Below are 17,114 nucleotides of genomic sequence, written 5' to 3'. Positions count from 1 at the left end.
CCGAGAGCCCGACGGAGTGTGTGTGTCTAGGGGGTGTGGCTGGCCCCAATGTGTGGGCGGTTCCCTCACATATGGTCACACACACACACACACACACACGCACACGCACACACACACACACACGCACACACACAGCTGTCATGCTTTTAAATGCTGAGATATTGTGCCCTTGAATTTCATTTCAGTTCCATTTAGTTTTCATTATCGAATAAAAGGACCATAAAATGCAGAAAATCGAAAGGGAATAAAAGATGTAGCAATCCAGTTCAGGACAGGTGATATCAGATTCCCATCTGCTGAATGTCAATAAAGATTGTGTGCAACTGTTCGAAAAAATTTCCCATAAATACTTCAGGTATTGTGGTTTAATAATTGATTTGTGACCTCACAACCTGGGAGATGGGAGGCTTTAGAGGCTTGGAGACGGAAACACACCAGGGGAACAAGGGGTTTAATGTGGCTCAAAGTTAGTGAACCACACATCGACAAAAAATACAATCCCAAACACAACGCAACACACACATTAACTACACAGTTATTACATAACATGATAGCATCACACAAAACGTTGCCGTCTCAATTTCTCTGGTTGAATCCATCTATAAACTGGGATGAAGACTCTCCGTCAGACACCAACGGCCTCGGTCGAGGTGTTCCCCTCCACCTCGGCCCGGGTGGGGTGGAGCGTCGCGGCGGGGGGGTGGTGTTGGTGGAGCAGGAGAGCAACTAGACGCCAGGCTAACCGTGCTAACCTCCCTTCAGACAGTGTGTCCATTTATTCAGCTCCTGGCACGGCGCTAGTCCGTCCAGCACGGCCATACGTGTGCACGGCCGGTGGAGAGAGAGAGAGTGTGAGAGTGAGCGTGTGTGTGTGAGTGTGGGACTGTCAGTTTGGGTCTGGTGTTTTTCTATGTGTGTCTGTGTGAGCGTGAGTGTGAGCGTGAGTGTGTGTGTCTAGTTCCTAGCTGGTCATGCATTGCAACAGGTCAAATTTAGACCTGTTGGAAATCATCACACACACACACACACACACACACACACACACACACACACACACACACACACACACACACACACACACACACACACACACACACAGCCACACACACACCACTTCTCTTTCATACTCACACACACACAAACACATACCCTCCCTCTCTCTCACACACACCTCTTTATCCTAGGTTAATCTTCCCTGACTGCGGTGGCTAAAGGCACCAGAGCCAAGCTATGGCGTTGGCTGGGTCTCCTTCTAAACACTGTCCCACTACTCTGTAGACACAGACAGACACACACACACACACACACACACACACACACACACACTACCCCCCCCCCCCCCCCCCCCCAGCCCTGAGTCAAAGTGACAGATGATTGTTGTCGTACAGACCATAAAACAGCTCCCCTAATCTCTGGGTCTGGGGTGACCATGGCAACCGCCAGACAACCTTCCCGGGGCCACGAGGAGCGAGGGCTCTTGGCTGGCCTCAGACTCGATGTCCAGACCCACGGCCCGCCCCGTTCAACAGAAGCCCTTCTATAAATTCATGTTTGGCATGGAACAGGGGCAGCCGGGTCAAAATCATTTTAACAGCTTGGGCAATGATGTGGGCCCATTTAAAAATAAACTGCCATCACACTGGGAACGCCTCCTTTAGAAAGAGGTTCAAACTCAAAAAGAGTGCAGCCAAGAGTGGACCACAGGAACTGGAGGATGAGTATATGTTTCCTGTAGTGGACATCTATTTAATCTGCGTCATGTAATTACAGGTTTACTGCAGCCGGACGGGTTATAGTTCGTGTCCGGTCCCAGGGAGCAAAGGGCAGGCGCGGTGAGGTGATGAATGGACTGCCGACAGACTTGGGATGACAGAGTGAAAAGGGGAGCGGGGTAGATAAGCCAAACACAAAGGGGTCAGAGGCAGAGAGGCATGAAGTGTGTTGGTACAAACCAATGTGGAATTCCACTGCTCTGAAATGTGAGGTCCCAGATTAAGGTTAGAGGCCCATGAGACCAACAGGCTATAATAATAAGTCCCATTTCTAAAAACCTTGAATAAAAACCTAAATCAAAAAAAGAAGCTTTCCAAGACAAAATAAAACAAATCCCCAATACTAAATATCAATTTGGGGCTGAAATATTAGGAACTGTCCTACGGACGCTTGAACCCAACATAGACCGGGCAGCACAGACTCAGGTGGACCTAAGCAAGACATAAAGTGGATGAATCACGCCAACGTTACGTTAGATACGAGAAGGCTTACGTCATGGTGTCACCGTGAGTTCCTTCGGTCTATCTTATCAACTGAAGCCCAAGTTATCAATTGACTCAACTATAATTCATTCATTCATTCTTCCGAGCTGATCTCCTATATCCCGTCGACCTGTCCTCTCTCCTGTGTGTCTATCCGCTGGGAACTCTATCCTCTCAGGTTCCCGTCACCACGTTGTAAACTCTAAGGGTAACCCGGCCCCGGAGTCATCATACCCGAAGCGGGTCGTCCCCGCACAAGGGTCCAAAACTAGGCTCTACCTACCGGGGCCTGGCTGACCTAATGCTGCTGCAAAACGAGCAGCCAGCCCGTTGACACGGAATAATCTGATCCCCCTCATGCCGTACGACCTCCTCGGCTCATTTCGCTGCCCTGCTCCGGTCTACCGGTGCGTTCACCGGAGCACCGGTGTCTTCAATGTACGCCGAGCAGCCCCACGATCATTATCCCACACATCACGGCTTTTAGCAGGAACACATGACATTAAAATGCACCGCTTCGCGACTGAATTAAAAACGGCAAACGCGTTAAAAATAACACAGGGGGGCTAACTCACCAGTTGTCTATTTCGATCAGGAAATTCCACCCTGGACAATTATTCCAGACTCACAGCCACGCACGACCGCACGCATTCAGGCAACTCTACTGTGGTCTACACCCCACCGTTTTTTTCTTTATGGCAAACTTGCCTATCCCAGTCTATTGTTAGGTCCATAGAGCTGCTGCACAGAACGACCGCCCCGTGCACCCACACCAGCCCCGCATTGGTGGCTATTTAGCCCTTTCATGTTTTCATTGGACGACGAGGCTGTCCGTCAAAGAGGGGACAGGGTCTCAATAGGAACACTGGATTCCCACTGGAGCCGTGGGGTGCGCCTCAAAGACACGGGGGAAATCATCTACTACGCGGGTTCGATGACTCTCTTCTTTCACCGTCTAGCTCAGTTTCGAAACAAGACGGTAGTTCATTACCCGAGGCTAATTTGATTTAGATGCAATCATTGTCTTTATTTTTTTAAGGACAATTAAAAAAGGGGTTGTGGTCTAGGCCTGCTGTTCACCTTGCCCATTATATGTTTGCCTCTAGGCTTGCAATAAAGCATACACTATAATTTATGTCATATGGACATAATACCCAAAGATTACTACTTCAATCTGTAAAAGTAGTAGATACAGCAAACTCAAATTGAATAGAATTACATGAGGATAGGTATAAATATGATGATGGATAAGTAGAGTATATTTTCATCTCAGGGTGAGTAATGGATATTGAAAAACAACATATAGGCCTGTATATTATTATTTTTATTTGCTTTTCAGTAGCCAACTAGTTCTAACATTAATCACAAACCATTGTATCGATATTAGGGACAGAATTTTTGATACATAGCGTACTGTGTACAATTTATCCATAACTATAATTAATTGATGTGATGAAGAAATTGTAAAACAGTTCCCTCTAGTGGACACGCTGGTGAATGGAGAAGTACATTACAATCGGTTCAAACTCTGGGCCCCATTTCCTCGAGTCGATAATTTGTATACCCTGAGGTAATTTCATGAACCTTCTCAAAGTTTACATTTAGTCTTTGCGTCCATATGAATGCAAGCATGTCGTTTTAAATAGTATTTATTATTAATGTTATTATTACCTATGATTACCTATGTTTCACTTTAATGACATTTTCCCCCATGGCTTCTGGTTCAATTAAGGGACTTCATATGTAAGTTATTTAGGGGAATCTTGATTTACTTTGTGTGTGTGGTCAAAATAAATGGCTGTGGCCTGTAGTGTGACCTTGAATACGGTAAAAGGCTTAAAGATTAGCCTTTAAACAATCAGGGAATGGCCAACGTTGACATTTCACACACAAAGAGGGGTATGATGGAGGCCTATCTGTTTACACTGAAACAGTAGCAACGGCTCACATTACTAGGAGACCGAAGCTAAAGTAAACCAGGACTCCGATTTCAGACCCTTTGTTTGCAGACGCTTTTAGATACAACACTGAATGACTTTGAAACGTTAGCGCGATGGGAAAACCCGCCCCATGGTTTTATGTTGGGTCAGGAGAAGATAATTTAAGAAATATATGCATAGTGTTCAGGCCTACTTATATTTCATATGGTAAATGGTGGATCATTCTAGAATTAAGGGTGGGTGTGTGAAAAATATTTTTTTTTCTTTCCTGAAAAGAAAGAGTATAGAAACCAGTTAACAAATCTAGTCTTTACTCTTTATTGTTACAGAGGTGTAGAGAACACAACACATCGCAGTAGAGGCAGAAGTACAGTATTTACATGATGAAAAGCCGGGGCGATAATCCATATCAAAGCTGTACAAACACGGTGTCCTTCACTAAGCAAATAAACTCATAAAAATACAATCTTCTTGAAAGCCTGAGCCAACCCTCATCGCAATATGTACATTTAGTTTCAGTCAAAATAGTTTAAATGTACGTTTATAAATATTACTATTGCCATCTTATAGTACATACAATTCTTCACGCTTGGCATGTTATTTCCCAGATGGAACTACACTCTTCTATAAAACTAGCTCTGGAAGGGGAAAGCAGGTACATTAATGCAATTTATGTTTAAAAATCCTTTCATAATATGTGCTGGCAACCACCAAGCAGAAAGGAGCAGTTTTGTGTGATGATGTCATCAATATCATGGTAACATTATTCTATGGATGAAGTAGAAGGAATCAGTTGGTGAGACACAGTTACAGTAGACGATGCAGCATGTCAACGCTGTGAGATACAGTATGTACATTGTTCTGTGATCAGCATTGGAGACCCACACGCACACACGTACACGCTCTCACACACACACACACACACACACACACACACACTTTGAAATTACATCACAACTCTATTCCTACTACTCTCATGTAAGCGCAGAGTCCTGAAACAACAACAAACTGTTTTCTTAATGACACAATATAGGTCTTTTTTTCTAAAAGCATTGCACGTGTCCCTGGACAAATTAAAAACAACGGCGTTGAAAGAAAATAACTTAGAACTTTGGTACATCGTCGTAGAATGTAAAAACGTTAACATCTGATGGCCCCGCGAGTGGCGGCCATCTTGTGACATCATCTACTCTTAGTGCAATGAAAGCCTCGGCGTCTCGGTGACGAGTAAAGCCTCTCAGGACCGACGACCCCGACCAGTGCTGCTCTCGGACGACCCAAACCACTTCCGATCTCTGACCTCACGACAAACCAGTCGGAAGACGAAGCCCGATCCTCGGATTAGATGACACCACGACGTCGTGTTGGGTCTCACGTTTCCCCCACATCTCGAACAGAAGACGACGGTGTTAGTCTCATGCATAACGACAACAATATCCCACCCCCCAAAAGATAAAGACAGCGTCTCGACACCCTGACGTTTTGGGAGCGTTTAAACATCGGAGCAAGAAGCTGACAGGACGTGGGTCCGGTGGTCCTCCGTCAACCTCACGGAGCCCTGACCCTAACCCTGGACTGTCCCGGGGGTCAAAGGTCATACGTTGGAGTCCGGCAGGAAGGCGGCGATGGCGCGGAAGCCCTGGGTGCGGCGGACCAGGTCCCGGATCTCGGCGTTGAGCTCCGTCAGCTCCCCGCAGACCCGGGTGAGGTCCCGGAGGGAGCCCACTAGGGCGAAGGTCCCGGGCCGGCCCAGCGCCTGGTGCCGGAAAAACATGTTGAGCAGCGTCTGCACCTCGTCCTCCGACGCGCTGCCGAAGATGTCGCTCGGCCACGCTTTCCTGGACGGACACAAGCCAGCCGACGCTCCAGTTTATACACAAGCAGACTTTTGTTTGGTTCATTTATAAAGTGATATTTAGATCTGTACATGAAGGGTTTTTAGGCATCAAAGTTGAACTGATTATTTTGGATTCACTCCTGAATGTATAATTTTGTATTATTTCATACTGATTTATTAAGGCCGATTTTTTTATGTATAATTCTTTATTTCAGACCCAGGGGGATCCATATCACAACAAACAACAAGAACAAACGTTCTCATAGGTATCAATCCCTCAACTGATTATAAGCAGACTATAACCCGTCAATCAATAGAGTGATCATAAACAGATTCTTATTAACAATCCCTTAACTGATTATAAGCGGGCTATAACCCGTCAATCAATTGACTGATCATAAACAGGTTCTTATAATCAATCCCTTAACTGATTATAAGCTGACTATAACCCGTCCACTCCTGAGCTGACTATCAGGCCCCGTGGAGGAGAGCTCACCTGCACTCCCGGATGGTGCGCAGGGCGGAGGGGAAGTGCTGGTTGGTCAGGCCCTCCAGGACGCTCTGCACGGCCTCCTCAGAGGAGCTGAAGGTGGGCTCGGGGCCGTACCCGTCCGGGGGGTCCTGGGCCTCGCTGGTCACGGAGGCCGCCGCCCCCCTCAATCCCCTCTCCAGGTCGTTCAGCTCAGAGGAAATGTTGCTCAGCTGAGAGGAATCAGACTCATGGTTTATTTACCATCTTTATCTCTTCTAATCAGGCGCATTAATCCAAAGCCACTTCATGGATCAGGTATAGGCATGGTGATCAATGACGGTAGACTACAGGTAGACTGTAGAGGGGACGAGGGGATTGGACCTTGTGCATCCAGTTGGGAGCAAAGCACCCTCACCGCTACACTCTTCTTCCCGAGGATTATACCAATATCATTGTACTGATAATTAAACTCCTTAATCTCCTGCCTGTGTATTACCTGTCAAAGCACGTTGTACACCACGCCTAGGATAAAACCGATATGTTCACTAAAGATCTGTTGGTTAGGAGGATGGGAGGGGGGGCGGTCCTACCTCAGGGATACAGCTGATTGTGTGGACCTGGCCAATCAGCTTGCAGTACGACTGAAACAGCAGCAGGAGTTGGAAGTGGAGTTTGTAGAGTCGTTGACAGAGCTCTAGTTGCTGAGACGGAGAGAAACAAACGCCAACACTAATAAACAACAACAGCAGAGGAACAGCTGAATTGTCCTACTAGTCTACTTTAATCAACTCCAAGACCGACTGACCCACTACTGCACACCGCCCTCTAGAGGCGAACTAGGGGTACTGCTTCTGTGGATTTGATTGTTGATATCATCAAAATGAAGTGTAATAGAAGAAGCCACTCAGAACTTACTGCCAATGATTCCATGTGCTAAAAAGCATGCGTGTTACGAGAGAGAGAAAGGAGGGAAATGGACAGAATCAATGAAAAGCATGCATTGTCGTGTTAGTTAAGACCGCCTTAACTCGTGGCAACACAAGCCACTAAAAGCTTTTGTTTTATTGGTGTGCACTGGGTGTGGAAGACAGGGTTGGCTGTTCGGTGTGTGTGGGTCGGTGTATAACATGAACTCGGAGGCTCTGGTGACTCGGGGGCACATGAAGGTAAACAGCCAGGCGGGTCAAACAGCCCTTTTGTTGTGAGCGCACACGAAGGACCTCACTTCGCTAGGTGGTCAACAAGCGCAGCCGAGCCGAGAGACAACAGTGTCAGCTGACACCGTTACGGCTCCGGCTCCTGCAGAAAGCAAACCCCCAGCTCACGATGCACTTTGACTAATGTTCTCTCTAATGTTCTCTCTGATGGTGTCTCTCTGTACTTTAATTAAAAATGAAGAACCGGCTGACGTGTGCAAGTCTTTAGGAAAAGCAAAGTCCAACAATTAGCTTCCATGCTGCTGGACAGAGGGAAGCAGAGAGAAGTGTTCATGGGGGGTCAGGGAGTACCCAAAGCAGCTCAAGGTGAGAGGCGTGAGAGGTGGGGATGTGAGGAGAGGAGAGGAAGTAGGCGAGAGAGGAACTCACAGAGCTACAGAACCACACAGAGGACAGGAAGGCAGGGAGGACAAAGTACGACACAGGGTTACAGAGGGAATCGACAGAGAGAGCGTTGAATCTAGTGCACGCCTTCCGCACAACACACTCATGAGTTGTTAAAACATGCAAAATATTAAGTTACTGAATGAGTTACTACAGAGCAGTACGGATTAGCTTTCATTCTTAACCATTGACTGAACAGGCTGTATTATTGTTTATAGCAGTAGTGTGTTTAGTAGGGTGTTGGTTTGTGCTGTACCTTGTCCTTCTCGTCCTCTGGTTGGTGATTAATGGAGACGCCCTCGGTGACTCTGGGAAATGTAGTCTTACAGTCGCTCAGCCACTGTTTAGAAGAGAGACACCATGGCAGCAATTACAGTCAACCCAGGGCCAAGCGATCAAGCAACCCATGAATCGATCAACTGATGGATTCTGCCTCTAGGATTCTAGTCAAGAGAACTGCGCCATCGTTTCTCCCACATGACACAGATGAATATGCAAATAATCGAAAGGATGAAAACAGACGTCATAAAATAAATGATTGTGTTTTAATGTCAACAGCTATTACTGACTCGCAGACCCCCCGAGCCCCCGGTTGATCCTGTCACCCTGTCTCCACCCAAACACACAAGAGCAGCAAGTGTTAACCCAGAGGTAAAAAAAGAGCGTACAGAAATGGTGGCATCTCGTCGGTTGTTGTAGGTGTCCAGATACTCCTGGACCTCCAGCACGCTGAACTTCATCTTCTCAAGGAGACCGTACGACATGATCTGAAAAAAGAGGTTCAAATAATCTGTTTTCTCTCTGCCAGAAACATTTCTGATAGGAGGAGCAGTGATGCTAGGAAATCATTTATCTACTATCAACTACCTGACCTCCACTCATCTCCCTTACCTCCTCCAACTCACCACTCTCCCCTCACCTCATCATATGTTTCTGACAGTGAACTGACATATCTCCTCTCATCTCCCCCCTAGACCTCACTTATCACCCTTCCCCTAACTACCCGAACATACCGTCCTCCACTCAGATCATCGTACTCACAGTGTCCTAACATACCACCCTCCCCTCAGATCATCATACTCAGTGTCCTTACATACCACCCTCCCCTCAGATCATCATACTCAGCGTCCTTACATACCACCCTCAGCTAAGACCATCATACTCACAGTGTCCGCGTCGATGAAAAGTGTTGGACATTCCGAGCACGAGGTCAGCATCTGGGAAGACCGCGAGAATTTTGCTCCGATGCCCCGGAGTCCGTCGCCAAGGTAAGTCACAGCCTCGCAGGTGAGGGAGCAGAACTTGTTCTGAATATTCTGTGGTAGAGGTAGACGGAGAAGACTGGTGGGGTCATGGACAATCACAGACTGTGAATTGCACCAGGTGGTGTGAGGGGTTTTGAGTGAACTCCATGTGGTGGTCGATAAGGCAGATGACTGCTCAGCAAATCAATCTAGGATTAACAAATCAAATCCTAATTCTTGTGACTTTCATTTTCTTACACTGAATTGGCCAAGGGATGAGTCCTGCTTGTGTTGAAGTATCTATTGTCAAGCATGAACCAATAGATGGTACAATCTACCTGAAAGAGACCCACTGATTCATGAAGTCTCCAGTAACACACATATACAGTAGCACTGCAACACAAATAGAGCAGTACAATAATATTAAAACAAATAAAGGTCAAATCAAAGTCAAGGTTGTTTTGAGCAATAACATGCCATTCTAAACAGTCTCATATACTGTGTGTTCTGTATTTCTCATTACTACCGCTCACTTCAACAGTAGTCAACATCGTGCATTAATTATAAGCTACCGAGAAGCCAGTGGTTTCCCTTAGCTACGAAACTCTCTCTGAGTTCGTTGGCGCTACCCTGGCAACAACAGATGGCGGCTGGCGTTAATTAGCAGTTAGTCGTGGTGGGTAGATGCAGGGTGGGGGGGGGGGGGGCGTACCTGGAAGAGCGAGGAGAACAGGTGGAAGGTGTAGACGGCGCAGGAGCCGTCGCTGTCGGCGACCAGCTGGCTGAGGTGCCGCCGCCACGCCTCCTCCACGTCGTCGCACGCCGTCGGCTGGAACGCCGCCAAGATGGCGGAGAAGAACGGCGAGGGCGGCGGCGAGGAACGGCTGGACCGCAGCGTGTCGTCCCTCCTCTCTTCTGATTGGCTGGGAAGGAGGACAACAAGACTATTAAAAATTGGTGCTAATGATGCTTTCCTCTGTTCAAACGATATGATTATGTTTTGGGTTGGGTTACAAATATATACAGAAAAAGGAGCAGGTAATGGTTAGGGTATCTTGCTGAAGGAGGACTACATCTGGACTGTGGACTTTGGGGATCAAACCCAGAACCTTTCATCTTAGAGGCCATAGCCACGACACTACCCTGCCACAAGTAGTTGAAATTCATGTCGTCCCATCCCATAATCCTATTCTCTCTTTGCATTTTGTTTTGTTTGTTCTTGTATAAAGCTCACTGTGTTACAAAGATGCAGCCTTTCTGTTGACACTGCGTTGTTCCAGTTTATTCTTACAGCCCTGTGTTGGCTCCCAGTGTTCACCGCTGTTTGTGAGGCGGTTTACGGCCTCGGTTTAAAAGGAGTCCAGCAATGTTTACTGATCCGGCGGGCCACTGCTCTCTCGTAAACCTGTTGCATTTTCTTTTTTTTTAAATTTAAACGACTTTGAAGGTTTTTCTTTTTTATTGTAAGTAAGACGGGAAGGTATGCGAGAGAGAGGGGAGACAGGCAGTAAAGGACCACGGGCAGGAATCAAACCCAGGTCGCTGCGGTAAGGACCGGGCCTTAATGGTACGCACTCTACACGGTGCCACCACCGGGGCGCCCCAATGTGTGCATTTTGACAGGATGTGACATCACATGCTAAGACATGGCTGTGACTACGGGGTTCAAAAGCAGAGAGCGCCTTCAGCTCCACCCACAGCAATGGCGTTTAGGCTTTCCCAAACAGCCAAACCCTATGTTCTCATACTGTTATACTGAAGGTTGACAGTGATCCAAACGAGTGTGTGTGTCCCTCGGCGAGAGAGCGTTCCCCCTGTCGGACCCCCGAGGGGGCCTGAGCGTACCTGGGCATGGCGCGGAGGTCCAGCGCCCCTCCGGCGTGGTCCGGGTGGGACCGGTCCAGGGAGAACACGTCTCCGCCCAGGTACTCCAGTGGGATGTCGGCGATGGAGAGGGAGTAGCGCTCCTCATGGAGGCCGGCGTCTTCGTCCGCCGTCGACAACGCCGTCGACTGGAAGGACAGGAAGTCGTCAGCGCTTTACGATCTACGACGGCCGCTGACACAAGGAAACGCTTGCATGCAGTAATGCACAGATTACATTGCTCTTACAGTCCAATCATGAATCACATCACAACAACGTACAACATACAAAATGGTGGATAAAGCAGTTGGACTAACCTCTCTGAGACGGGACATTAGGGCACACTCCACGCGGTATTCTTTGTTTTTGTTTAAATTTTTTGATTTTAGTGCGCGGAAAGTCCTTTTTTTTGTTTTTGTCCAATCAAATCAATTCCTTCTAGAAAAGGGCGAGAGAGGGGGGAAAACCCTTTTTCACAAACTGGTGGTTTTGGAACAGACAACGTGTACACCCCCTGGACCCCCTCTGCATGCCACGAGCCCCCTGCCCCTGCAGCAGGTGTACACGTTGCCCTGGGAAAGGTGCAGAGGAGGAAGAAGGAAAGACTACAAGTCCCTTGACCCAATACCAAAAGACGGCTCTGCACCATCACATGAGGCAGTAAGCTGCCCACAAGCACCCTCCAGCCCTCAACCCCCAACCAAGCAACCTCTGCCCCCTCTCCAGCTCCAGAAGGCCAAAGCCGTTCGTAAAGGACCCAACCTTTGCAAGCTTCAGCGTGTTGTTTCTCATTCGCATGCAGAGGACAGAAGCTCTTAAAGGGACGGAAGGGGATCTGTCATGCAGAGTCCATACGCCAGAAAGAACATAGAGATATAGAGATATATATACATATATATATATATTGTGTTAGTGTATGTGTCTGATGTTTGTGTGATCATCCCTTGATATCTCCAACAAGACACACAAGATTAAACTGACAACCCCCCCTGGTTCTTGTTAACTGTCATGTCATTGTTGCATTGTGGGTAAAAGACTGCGCGCAAGAGAGCGGGAGAGAGCGAGGTGAGGTGTGTGTGTGTGTGTGTGTGTGTGTGTGTGTGTGTGTGGGGAAGGTGTCTACTTGGCGGAGTTAGTGAAGAGCTGTAGGAGAGAGGAGCGCAGCGTGTAGGAGTTAGTGGCCTTGAGAATCTCAGACACCCTGAATCCCTTATTCACCCGCGGCTTGGGCTGGTCCCCGGCCCGCTGCACCTCCAGGCTGGGCCTCCTGGAGCCCAGAGGAGGAGCAGGGAGGCCCCCGGGCTCCGAGGACAGGGGAGGAGGAGGAGGAGGAGGAGGAGCAGGGGGAGCAGGGGGAGACGCGTCGAAGGAGGCGTTCAGAGAGTCACCGCTGGCACTCTCGGCCGACTGAGAGAGGTGGACTGTCTGTGGAGGGAGAGAGAGAGAGAGAGAGAGAGAGAGAGAGAGAGAGAGAGAGAGAGCGAGAGAGAGAGAGAGCGAGAGAGACAGAGAGACAGAGAGACAGACAGACAGACAGACAGACAGACAGAGACAGAGAGAGAGAGAGGGAGAGAGAGCGAGGGAGAGAGAGAGAGGGAGAGAGAGAGAGAGACACAGAGAGAGACAGAGAGACAGAGAGAGAGAGAGAGAGGGAGAGAGCGACAGAGAGACAGACAGAGAGAGAGACAGAGAGGGAGTGAGAGAGAGAGAGAGAGAGAGAGAGAGAGAGAGGGAGAGAGAGAGAGACAGAGAGACAGAGAGAGAGACAGAGAGGGAGAGAGAGAGAGAGAGAATCAGAGCAGCCCCCAGGAGCCTTAAGTCCTTCGAATTTACAAGTCAATCATGCTGAGTTTCAATTGCAAGAAGCAGAATAGAGACACGCCGAACTAAGGGGGGACTGTCGGGTGTTTGTGTGTAAACACAGAGTGTGTCAGAGACGAACTGAGGAACAAGGAACATCAGAGATGGGACCTGACAGATGTTCAGACACGCAGCGTCTTCACGCCCTACTGATGGGAGAATCCCCTTCAGGACCCCCGTGTCTCACTCAATCACAGGTACAGATAAACACTCGCTCACACCTTGAGGCTACAAGGACTCTTGAGTTATAGCCACGCCACGCTGAATAAATTCATCAGAAAATGCTGTTTTCATGTGGGGCTGTTCCACCAAACCATGTGAAGACTGGTGTTTAAGGTCTGTCAATGGTGGACGCTGTTTTTGGTTGTGAAAATGCCTGCTAAATGTATCCTGAATGTGACCCTGAAAGACCCTGTTTATGAATTCAGGTATAAGATCATTCAGGGGCAAGGCATGCTGATCAACGATGGCCAGGGGTCAACTGTGGTGAGGACGTGGGAAATGCACCAAGTGCATCTAGTTTAGGCAAGGCAACGTTATTTATATAGCACTTTTCATACATGAGGCAGTCTCAAAGCGCTTCATATAGAAACCTGTCATAAAATAAAATAATAGATAAGTAAAAGAAAACATGTGCAAGTTAAAATGCATTGTCATGTATTAACAGTCTCTCTGGTATCAGATCATGGAGTAATAAAATAAAAAAATAGTAAAGAAAAGTAAAGTAAAAAAAGCAATGTATTTAAGATTTTGCAGAAAGCTACAGCAAACATAAAAGTCTTCAATCTTGTTTTAAAAGTGGTCAGAGTTGGGCCAAGGGGGTTGCAGAATTTATTCCAGCTATTTGTTGCATAGTAACTAAATCCTGCTTTCCCATGTTTCATGTCTATTCTGGGGATAATTAACAGATTGGTCTCCGAAGATCTTAGTGGTCTAGAAGGCTTGTGTAGTGGAAGCATATCAGTTAAATATTTTGACCCTAAACCATGTAGGGATCTATAGGTTAGCAACCTGATTCTAAAATCAATTCTCTGACATACAGGGAGCCAATGTAACGATTAAAGAATTGGCGTAAAAATGTTCCAATAATTTTCTTTTAGGTCTCAATGCTAAACGTGACACAACTGAGTTGACCCAGTAGTGAGTGCAGCCATCGGGGGGGGGGGGGGGGGGGACTCACCAGCTGAGAGTGGGACAGGCCCTGGCTGGCCGAGAGGGAGTCCTCCTCCTCTGAGGAGGAGTCTCCAGACTCCTGGTCCCCGCGGGCCAGCAGCTCCAGGCTGGGCAGGCTGGCCGCCAGCAGGCTCTCCTCCAGCGCCGGGGTCTCGCCCTGCTCCAGGCTGTCCATGGAGTGCCTCCGCACCCCCCAGTTGAAGTTGTCCACGCTCTCCCCCTGTAAGGAAGCCCGGGGGACACGGTGAAGGGGGGGGTGGAGTGGGGGGGAATGGTGGGGGGGGGCACACATGCAATGGATGCCACGCAGGCTACTCGTAGACAACGCGTGTACTCACGCGCACACACACACACACACGTGCATTCACACACGTGCACACACACATGCGCGCATTCACACACGCGCACGTACATACACACACACGCGTCGGGCGCACACAGACACACGCGTGCTCACACGCACAAACAAAGACGCACATGATACACACGCACACATACTCACACACAAACACACAACCGAGTGCATACACATGCACACACGCATACACGCCCATGCACACACACGCCCATACACACACACACATGCACACAGGCACATACTCAAACACACACACGTGCAATGCAGTGCAATGGAGGCCAGGTTGTGGTCTGTTGGTCAGTTTCACACCCCAGAGTACAGGGCGTCATCCTGGTGTCAAACTACAATATATTAGCTCTCCTCATGCGTATACCTTCTGTTGTATCATGTAAGGTAGTGTTTGTAGCCACATATTGATGAATACAACTACTGGCATGACTTGAGTCAGGCCAGTCTCAATGCAGTTCTATCTCTGGCCGCTAGGTGGAGCCCATGCACCAATAATCAGGTCAGGGTGTTTTTTTTATTCACACAAAGTATTAGAGTTAGGAGTGACATTTTTTTTAGCTAATAGCTGCTTAGCGTGTAAACTGCACTTCACTGTTTGACATGCACACACACACACTCACACATACAAACACACATACACACACGCACACACACACGTCACAAAATGGCAGCTGTGTGCAGCTAGGACGACAGAGCAGGTGTGTCTACAGAGCATTCAGCAGGACTTACCTGGAGCTCCTGGTAGCGTGGACAAAACAGAAAAGAAAGGCAATTACACGCAGGAGAGAGACCGAGAGATGAAATCAAAAGCTCTCATTCCTTCTCTTTCATTCATTTCTGTGTTTGTGTCTGATTATGTCTAATTTTATACCCCTTTTTCTCTGGTTGTTTGATCTCCACTCGTCTCGGCAGAACAGATAAAAGAGAAGCATAAAGGAGATAATTGCCTCTCCATGTTTGTTGTGCACCAGCTACTTTTATGTACCTGACCTCCACAAATACAAATAAATGAAAAAGAAATTGAAATAGATGTATTCTCCTCACCTTGTTTTAAATCCTATGAGTACTCCAGAAAATTACCGCACTCTGTCGAAGGTTATTTTTAGAAACGTATTTATAAAAAAATATATATATAGATATTTAAATGATGATATTTTATTCTAAGTTTTGATTGTTCTTGTCCTCACTTTAAGTCGCTTTGGATGATATAACTAACAGTAGAATCACAAGCTTCCATGCGTTTTTTCTCTTCTCCATTGCCGTGTCCATGTGTGTCGCATCTCGTCTTCAACCCCTTTTCCCTTCAGCACTCCACCTCGGCTCTGCGTGACTCAAAGCGGGACATGTCCCTCAAAAGAAGGCCCATCACCTCTCCGTCCTCCAGCTCCACGTCCAGGAAGTCGAAGTCCCGGAACACCCTGAACTGCTGCTCGGAGCAGGTGTCCTCCATGTTGTCCGGGTCTCTGGTGCCGTCCGAGGAGGACACCAGGCTGGGCTGCAGCTCCGTCTGGTCCAGCTCCCCACAGCTGGAGAAGATCACCTGGGACGGGGACACAGAGGAGACAGCAGGCTCAGCAGGACGTGATGGTGCTGGAGGTGCTGTGGGTGGGTGCGGTGTCGTAGTGAGTATGGTTCCACGGTGTGTGTGATCTGATGGTTCTGTGGTGTTTGAGGCTCTGGGGGGAACCTACTGAAGGGTTCTTGGTGAGTCCAACTTCTTGGCCACATAAAGACAACACGTCCACCAGCTTCTCCCGAGTTCGCTTCTGCAGGAGGGACAGAAGTGAAACGCTTCATACACACAGCCAGAGTGGAAGATAGTAAACTCTACTTAAAAAAGAAGAAACAGCCTAGTGAAGAACATCCTAACCAGGATCAAATTAAAACTAAAGACACTTTCAGCATATAAAGAAGAGGAGAAATCAATGTGTTTTGGGAATCCAAGGAGAACTTTACACAACGTGCAGTCCCAGTGTGACCGAATGAAGACACAGGACTCCACCGACCTGGGAGGACTGAGGCCTCTTCCAGCTGACGGGCACCAGGACGGGCTGGGAGGAGGAGCCGGAGGAGGTGGAGGAGGTGCTCCGGGTCACGGCCAGGGCCCGGCTCTTACCGTCGCACCCCGGGGAGCCGCGGGGGTCGTCGCAGCGACGCCCGATGACCGGCGTCTACCGGCCGGGAGGAGCGAGGGCAGAAAGGAGGAGAGAGGATGGAGCGGATGAGGAGGACTGAGGAGGGCGTCAGGAGGAGAACGGTTGTCTCTCCTCGGGGAGGACACATGGTGGCTCCCGATTGGCTCCCGGGGGCCTCAGTGGAAACCTTAAAGCTCCGGTTCCGATCGTAGGAGCGAGCAGAACGTCAAGGCCAGCAGATGTTAAGCTAAGCTGTTCTCTAGTGCTGGTCAGTGCTGAAGGGCTTTTAAAAAGAGGGAGAAAAAAGAACGGCAGGGAGAAAAAAGTGGTGTATTTCTTGGAGACAAGTCCCTCAACTGTTCTCCTG

At 48.3% G+C, this 17,114-nt stretch overlaps 2 protein-coding genes across 6 annotated transcripts in view; both read right to left on the bottom strand.

The window, feature by feature from the left end:
* The window catches only part of pak1 (p21 protein (Cdc42/Rac)-activated kinase 1), a 35,821-nt gene extending 32,878 nt beyond the window's left edge, over positions 1 to 2,943 (bottom strand). Inside the window, exon 1 of the mRNA XM_079733323.1 lies at positions 2,831 to 2,943. The gene's annotated coding sequence lies outside the window, so the exon portion shown is untranslated. The remainder of the gene's footprint in view (positions 1 to 2,830) is intronic.
* Positions 2,944 to 4,536: 1,593 nt separating this feature from the next.
* frya (furry homolog a) overlaps positions 4,537 to 17,114 on the bottom strand; it is a 69,212-nt gene continuing 56,634 nt past the window's right edge. For 4 of the 5 annotated variants that reach the window (XM_079731547.1, XM_079731548.1, XM_079731549.1 and 1 more), the window contains exons 48-60: positions 16,619 to 16,783; positions 16,304 to 16,378; positions 15,982 to 16,152; positions 14,253 to 14,465; positions 12,431 to 12,637; positions 11,195 to 11,361; positions 10,062 to 10,272; positions 9,272 to 9,421; positions 8,774 to 8,872; positions 8,362 to 8,445; positions 7,095 to 7,205; positions 6,529 to 6,734; positions 4,537 to 6,033 (exon numbers count right to left, since the gene is read on the bottom strand). In XM_079731547.1, the coding sequence (XP_079587673.1) occupies positions 5,790 to 6,033; positions 6,529 to 6,734; positions 7,095 to 7,205; positions 8,362 to 8,445; positions 8,774 to 8,872; positions 9,272 to 9,421; positions 10,062 to 10,272; positions 11,195 to 11,361; positions 12,431 to 12,637; positions 14,253 to 14,465; positions 15,982 to 16,152; positions 16,304 to 16,378; positions 16,619 to 16,783 (2,103 nt within the window). In that variant the 3' untranslated portion in view covers positions 4,537 to 5,789. Of the gene's footprint in view, positions 6,034 to 6,528; positions 6,735 to 7,094; positions 7,206 to 8,361; positions 8,446 to 8,773; positions 8,873 to 9,271; positions 9,422 to 10,061; positions 10,273 to 11,194; positions 11,362 to 11,542; positions 12,638 to 14,252; positions 14,466 to 15,981; positions 16,153 to 16,303; positions 16,379 to 16,618; positions 16,784 to 17,114 lie in introns of those variants that run through there. The other variant, XM_079731551.1, reaches the window with a different exon arrangement.

Source organism: Pollachius pollachius (assembly GCF_949987615.1).
Source record: "Pollachius pollachius genome assembly, chromosome: 3".
Classification (NCBI taxonomy): domain Eukaryota; kingdom Metazoa; phylum Chordata; class Actinopteri; order Gadiformes; family Gadidae; genus Pollachius; species Pollachius pollachius.
This window is presented reverse-complemented; position numbering and strand designations above follow the sequence as displayed.